The sequence below is a fragment of the Bufo bufo genome, chromosome 2, assembly GCF_905171765.1.
Source record: "Bufo bufo chromosome 2, aBufBuf1.1, whole genome shotgun sequence".
NCBI classification, from domain to species: Eukaryota; Metazoa; Chordata; class Amphibia; order Anura; family Bufonidae; genus Bufo; species Bufo bufo.
This window is the reverse complement of record NC_053390.1, coordinates 809592932-809600558: the sequence shown is the minus strand read 5'-3', so window position 1 is coordinate 809600558 and position 7627 is coordinate 809592932. Positions and strand designations below refer to the sequence as shown.

Here is a 7627-nt window from a genome sequence, read left to right as displayed (position 1 = left end):
TCTTTCTCTCTCTTTCCTCACCTCTGTCCCCCCCCTCCTCTTTCTCTCTCTTTCCTCACCTCTGTCCCCCCCCCCTCCTCTTTCTCTCTCTTTCCTCACCTCTGTCCCCCCCCTCCTCTTTCTCTCTCTTTCCTCACCTCCGTCCCCCCTCCTCTGCGTCTCTCTCTCTCTCTCTCTCTCTCTCTCTCTCTCTCTCTCTCTCTCTCTCTCTCTCTCTCTCTCTCTCTCTCTCTCTCTCTCTCTCTCTCTCTCCTTCTATCTGGACACTTGTGTGGATGTCGTTTTCTCTTCTCCTTAAACCCCATTATGACTATAGTTCCTTTTACGCATAGACCATGGCCATATGGCCAGATATTGAGAAGAATGTTTGTAGAAGTGCTTGTTCCTGATAATTGACCTGTGTAAATGGTTCCGGCGATTGCCCAATGAAAGAGAAAACCCTCGCTCATCAGGTGACCTTTTAAAAGAAATATTTAGAAGTTGCTTCTATCCCAAACTGGGACCAAAAAAGCTACAGCTCACCCCACCAAAAACAAGAGTAGGTAGTTAATATCTATCTGTGGGGGTCTGACATATGGGACCCCCCTACCCCCCCCTCCAGTCAGCTATTTGAAGAAGTGGCAGCGCTCTGCAGCCTCCTCACAGCTCACCAAGCACAGGTATCCTGTGGAAAGGCCATCAATATATGAATTCCAGAAAACCCCTTTACAGGGTTAATCTATAGGGTTGGAGTGGGAGAAAAGCAGTCTGGACCACCATAGTCTTACACAGTTTCCATTAAAATGAATAGGCTATGCATGGAATACATCAACATGGTGGGTCTGTAACACATAAAAACTCAGTATCCCCGATAGAGTTTAAACATAGATTCTGTGAACCGGATGACCCTCTTAAAGAGGAGGAAAAAAACATAGCACCAGCGTGTGGCACTGTTTTTGGACATGTTTTTCCAATCTTTTAAAATGCCATTGGGTTTTGTGACACTCCACATGTAACACATCCGCCACATCTGGACTGTATCTGTAGGTGATGTGCAAAATGGCTGCCTGTCTCTGGGTGATGTTGTGAAATGGCTGCCTGTCTCTAGGTGATGTTGTAAAATGGCTGCCTGTCTCTGGGTGATGTTGTGAAATGGCTGCCTGTCTCTAGGTGATGTTGTAAAATGGCTGCCTGTCTCTGGGTGATGTTGTGAAATGGCTGCCTGTCTCTAGGTGATGTTGTAAAATGGCTGCCTGTCTTGGCGATGTTGTAAAATGGCTGCCTGTCTTGGCGATGTTGTAAAATGGCTGCCTGTCTCTAGGCGATGTTGTAAAATGGCTGCCTGTCTCTAGGTGATGTTGTAAAATGGCTGCCTGTCTCTAGGTGATGTTGTAAAATGGCTGCCTGTCTCGGCGATGTTGTAAAATGGCTGCCTGTCTCGGCGATGTTGTAAAATGGCTGCCTGTCTCTAGGTGATGTTGTGAAATGGCTGCCTGTCTCTAGGTGATGTTGTGAAATGGCTGCCTGTCTCTAGGCGATGTTGTAAAATGGCTGCCTGTCTCTGGGTGATGTTGTGAAATGGCTGCCTGTCTCTGGGTGATGTTGTGAAATGGCTGCCTGTCTCTAGGCGATGTTGTAAAATGGCTGCCTGTCTCGGCGATGTTGTAAAATGGCTGCCTGTCTCGGCGATGTTGTAAAATGGCTGCCTGTCTCTAGGTGATGTTGTGAAATGGCTGCCTGTCTCTAGGTGATGTTGTGAAATGGCTGCCTGTCTCTAGGTGATGTTGTGAAATGGCTGCCTGTCTCTAGGTGATGTTGTAATAAGGCTGCCTGTCTCTCGGTGATGTTGTAAAATGGCTGCCTGTCTCTCTAGGTGATGTTAATAATAAAGAGATCAGAAACACACAGATCAGATTCTACACAAAAAATGGTATCTGTCCCCACAAACCTCAACAGAGCCCCCCAGCTGCAGATGGAGGTGACAGACCTCTGTTTTCCAGACCGTTTGTGTCGGAATTTTATTTTTCTGTTAATTTATTTCTAGGTTTAGTGCCCCTTTTAATAGGCAAGCTTTGACAAATAGCTGAACATCTGTGTCTTAAGTGTGGAGAAAAGCGGCCCAGACCCTGGGAAGATTGAGAGCCCAATAAAGTAATCAGGGTAACGGAGCCTCTGCTGTGCTCACTGCCGCCTGGTAAAAAACAAAAACAACACAAGACTAATTACCCCGAATGTGATCTGCTGTTATTGGAAATAAAATGGTAAAAATTTCGCCCTCCGACCATCCCCGCTCCAGTTTATGCCTCCACCGGGTCATAAAACACTCATTTGCATGAGGCTGGGTGTTAATTCATTAATAGAATTATGTCGGTGTAATAGAGGACATAAATACCGCCGCCTTTGATTTATCAGCCTGACATTTGCTTTTCCATTAAGCCTTTAAATCGTATAATGGCGCCTGTTGGTTTCCGCCCACACAGCAGCGTTACCATTTCTTCACAATTACAAAGACAATACCCATTGCGAGAGGCAACAATTTATTACTTGTGGTAATTACGGGGCTGAATGTGATTGTTACTCTGCAGCCGGGAAATCTGTGACATTGCGTCCGTCATGGCGCCCTATAGCGGGGTTTGGAATCCGAGATCCCAGCTTTGGATGCAGAGGTTTTGTTACAGTTAGTCTTACCTGCGCTGATACATTGTAGCAAAGAATTAGAGCACAGTATTTCCCTGTTTTAGTCTAGGGGCTGGTGGCGTTTGTGTCACGTGTGCGTCATGGCTGTTACAGGTCCGTCACCTGGACCTCCATTGATGCCTGGATGGTCGGACACGTTGAAGTCTTATGTTGGGAGATTGTCAGTTGCAGGGTGAAATTTGGTGTGAACAGACCCTTAAACAAAACTTGTCTAATCAGGCTGGACACCGGACCTGCTCACACAGCTGCAGTTTGTTACAGTGTGTCAGTGTAGTCAACTAAACTAAGAAACAATATTGATCATTGTAAGCTACACTGATACATTGTAATACTCTGCAGCAGGACATGGGTGAACTTTCAGCTGTTGAAATTTTCCCATTCATTGACTGCAAGCAGAGCTCTTAACCAGTAAGGAGGTTTTGGAACACACAACTGCTGCTCTCGGCATTGTTGGACGCCTGGTTGCTGTAGTATACTGTGTAATGGTATTTCTCAGCAACAGTCACTATGCCATTCTCACAGCTGGGATCTGTAGTAAAGCTCAGACGCCCCTCCATGTTGATGGTTTCCAACTGTAATTTCTTTTTTCCCCTCTGCCTCTCTTCAGACTGTACCGAAGCCGATCGCCTTGGAGCCATGTTGTGGTAACAAAGCAGCGGTCCTCTCAATATTTGTGCGGCTGCCACGCGGTTTAGGGGGCATTCCACCTCCAGGACAGTCTGGTAAGTGAGAGATCAGTGAGGTGTAGTTGTTAACTTGTAGAATAGTGAGTGCAGCTCTGGAGTATAATACAGGATGTAACTCAGGATCAGTACAGGATAAGTAATGTAATGTATGTACACAGTGACTGCACCAGCAGAATAGTGAGTGCAGCTCTGGAGTATAATACAGGATGTAACTCAGGATCAGTACAGGATAAGTAATGTAATTTATGTACACAGTGACTCCACCAGCAGAATAGTGAGTGCAGCTCTGGAGTATAATACAGGATGTAGTTCAGGATAAGTATAGTATGCACACATTGACTTAATCTTTATGTAGAATCATTCTCTAAGTGAAAACATGTATCAGAGCCTTCAAGCATTTGCTCTCGGAGCACTTTCTTGTAGCAGTAGGGTCTTATATCTTCCACATTCTGTCTTCTCTCCTCTGCAGGTCTGGCCGTGGCCAGCGCATTAGTGGACATCTCACAACAGATGCCGTTAGGGTACAAAGAGAAATCGGGAGCAGCGCGAAACCGAAAGCACCAGCCGCCGGCACAACCCAGCACCTGCATTTGACGCTGGACTTGCACAGTTTAGGAGACGTGAACACTGACGCTGGAGGAATCGCGGTTTTACCACGGAGGCACTCAGCAGGGGCTCCCCCGTTCCTGCGGGATCTCCCGGCCTCCTCACACATCTGCATGGTTCTGTTCACTTTTCCCGGTGGATTTCTTTCTACAGACGTTCGTTTTCTTCTTTTTTTTTTATTTTTTTTATTTTTTTCTCTCCAAGTTTCGCCATGAGAACTGGAAGACAAAGCAGTAAAAATCTTAAGTTATTTTCACTACAATGAGACTTGATGTAGCCCACGCTCAGGGTCCGGGTCCATCATTTCCAGAAGAACTTTTTTTTTTTTCCTGTACCGACCGGTTTCTGATTCCCAGCTACTCTTGAAAAGACATTCCCATTGTAACGGCAGGGGCGAGCGTTGATGAGGTGTGTACGTGGAACCGCGCTGGTTAACGCCAAAGTGACTGGTTCATCGGCAGTCTGCGGGCACCCACCGACGCCAGTCTTGGTACCATCAGAACTCGAGAGAGAGCGGCAGTGTGAGAGATGGGCATGGCTGATTTATACATATATATTGCCTAATTTAATAAGACATTTTTACGTATTGGATTCGCAGATATGCGGGAATACTTGAGGAACTGGCGGACATTATCCTGTAGGGTGTGTTTGTGAGTCCTTCAGGTTCTGTATGTGCAGGCGATGATGACAGACTTATAAGCACACCTTCTTCCTGCAGACACCGATGGCTTAGGGTTCGGCTGCCGGATGACCGCCGGTGACGATGGAGGTGGAGCTAGTATTCACGGAAGAACGTCGTCGTGTTCAAGCCTTCATTTCACACATGTACGCAGCCTTCCAATAACGGACTTGCTACCAGAAGCAATAGCTCCCCCCAGAGGATGGATGTATATCTGTATAGAAGAAATCATAAAAAGGGTGTTCATGACAAGGTGCTAACTTCAGTGACACTTTGCTTTCCCTCAAATATATTTATTTTTGTGCTGGTTGGATTCGGAGAAGCTGCACCCACCCTCAGTCTGGCTTTTTCCTCGGGGGTGGGTCAGAACGGGGACTAATGCGTTAAAAAATAAAATAATTTAAATAATCTACTTTTAGGCTGAAAAAGAACAAAGCTTCTAAATAACATGTCCAAATCCTTTTAAAAACATCACCGTTGTATCGCACGTAGTCATTAAAATGAATTATTTTGTACATGTTTTATTTGATTTATTTATTTGTATTTTATAGGTGATATAAATACTGGTAGAAGCTGAGGCCCCCCCTCCCTCCCCAATGCTAATTTCTTAGCCTAACCCCTTTCCCTTCAGCCCATGGCCCTTTGGCTGCCCCCTTCTTGCACCTACCAGTCGCCTCATTGGTGGTGGCTAGGAGTAGCTGACATGGAGAGTGCGCTGGGGGACGTTAAAGTGGCGCACAAACAGCGCTTCATATCTCAGCTTCCTGGGACATGGGAGGGGGCAACTGCAGTGTAAACCAGGGATGCCCCACCTGTGGCCCTTTAGTTGTTGCAAAACTAAAACTCCCAGCATGCCTGGGCAGCCAACAGCTTTAGGGCATGCTGGGAGTTGTAGTTTTGCAACAGCTGGAGGGCCGCAGATTAAGCATCCCTGGTCTAAATGGAGTCTGCCTCAGTGTTTGACGGGGCCAGGTTCCTGCATGGTCATCTCGCCTTTCCCTGTCAATCAAGAGGAAGTAGGAGGGGCAAAGCTGACTTGGACCCGCCCTCAGTGCACTTTACTGCTCATTTGCATATGGATTAAAAGTACTTTTTCTCCAGAATAAAGGAACGGATCGCTGAGTGAAAGGTGTCATCACATTACAGTCCTACAGGGAGTTGTCTGGTTTATCAGTGGATTCCCACAATGTAGGGCCTCATGCACACGACCGTTGTTTTGGTCCACATCTGTTGCTCCGTTCCGTGGTCCGCAAAAAAAAATATAACCTGTCCTATTCTTGTCCGTTTTGCGGACAAGAATAGGCAGTTATATCAATGGCTGTCCGTGCCGTTCCGCAAATGGCGGAACGCACACGGACACATCCGTGTTTTGCAGATCTGCACAGCACACAACGGTCGTGTGCATGAGGCCTAAACTGTACAACGCTTCTGTGTTTTTCCTATATTATATATATTTCTATTGTGTAAATTTTCTTTACTTGCTCGTTCGTGGGGACAGCCATCTGTAAAGAGATGCTGCAGATACTTTACAGTAGGCACCTGGGAAACTCTGTGGAGTTGGGGGCATGCTCTGTGTTGTGTACACAGGTGTCTGCAGGGAGGAGGTAAGTTGTCTCTGCTGCTTCTTAGCACTTGTGGAGCCTGTCTTACTGTATTTGCCTGCAGCTTTATAATAGCATTGATGCCTTTTATTGCAACCCTGCCTGTGATGATAATGAGAGGACTTCTGACCCTGCCTCCAATGTACACAGCGCAGGCTGAAGAGGGACGGGGAGTGTTGGCCTATCGAGAGGACTTGTGTGAAAACTTATTTCAGGTTTTATGTGTGTATATAGAGAGATATAGGTAGGTAGATATTGGATGGATATGAGATGGATAAAAGTTCCTAACACAAATATACAAAATTTGTATATAAAATTTGTCCCAAACCACAAAGTCCCTTGGAGCGCAGCAGTGCAGTAGTGAAGTAGGTTCCAATTCACACTCAGTCCTTTGTACAAAAAAAAGACCACGCAGCTCAATGCTTTCCATAGGAGCGTGGATGAATAAGGTAGGTGGATGGTATCTTTAGATGCACTCGATCGCTGGATTTAAGGTTCCCTTCACATTCAGATTTCTCACCTTCTGGATGTTAAATTAGAGGATTGAACATAGTGAGGTAAGCAGCCTCTGACAAAGTGACGAAGCAAGCGAAGGCGAAACCCGGGTCGGGCATGCGATTTTGAGCATCATTTTATACTTTTATATGCATGACACTTTATCTATGTGAGTATAATAAAACCAATTGTTTAATGAATTGTTGCTGTACCTCACAATGTTCAGTCCTCTAATTTAACATCCAGGAGGTGAGAAATCTGATTGTGAAGGGAACCTTAAATCCAGCGATCGAGTGCATCTAAAGATACCATCCACCTACCTTATTCATCCACGCTCCTATGGAAAGCATTGAGCTGCGTGGTCTTTTTTGTACAAAAGGTGGATGGGGTAGGATAGGATATGAGGTGGATGGGGTAGGATGGGATATGAGGTGGGTGGGGTGGGGTGGGGTGGGGTGGGATATGAGGTGGATGGGGTAGGATAGGATAGGAGGAGGATGGGATAGGATGGGATATGAGGTGGGTGGGGTGGGATATGAGGAGGATGGGGTAGGATAGGATATGAGGGGGATGGGGTAGGATAGGATATGAGGTGGATGGGATAGGATAGGATATGAGGGGGATGGGGTAGGATAGGATATGAGGTGGATGGGATAGGATAGGATATGAGGTGGATGGGATAGGATAGGATATGAGGTGGATGGGATAGGATAGGATATGAGGTGGATGGGATAGGATATGAGGTGGATGGGATAGGATATGAGGGGTGATGGGATAGGATATGAGGTGGATGGGATAGGATATGAGGTGGATGGGATAGGATAGGATATGAGGTGGATGGGGTAGGATATGAGGTGGATGGGATAGGATAGGATATGAGGTGG

General features: G+C 46.3%; 1 protein-coding gene across 1 annotated transcript in view; it reads left to right on the top strand.

Moving 5' to 3' along the window:
- Positions 1 to 4283, top strand: part of ATRN (attractin) — a 104229-nt gene extending 99946 nt beyond the window's left edge. Inside the window, exons 28-29 of the mRNA XM_040419329.1 lie at positions 3284 to 3398; positions 3832 to 4283. Coding sequence (XP_040275263.1) covers positions 3284 to 3398; positions 3832 to 3956 — 240 coding nt within the window. The 3' untranslated portion in view covers positions 3957 to 4283. The remainder of the gene's footprint in view (positions 1 to 3283; positions 3399 to 3831) is intronic.
- The last annotated feature ends 3344 nt before the right edge of the window (positions 4284 to 7627 follow it).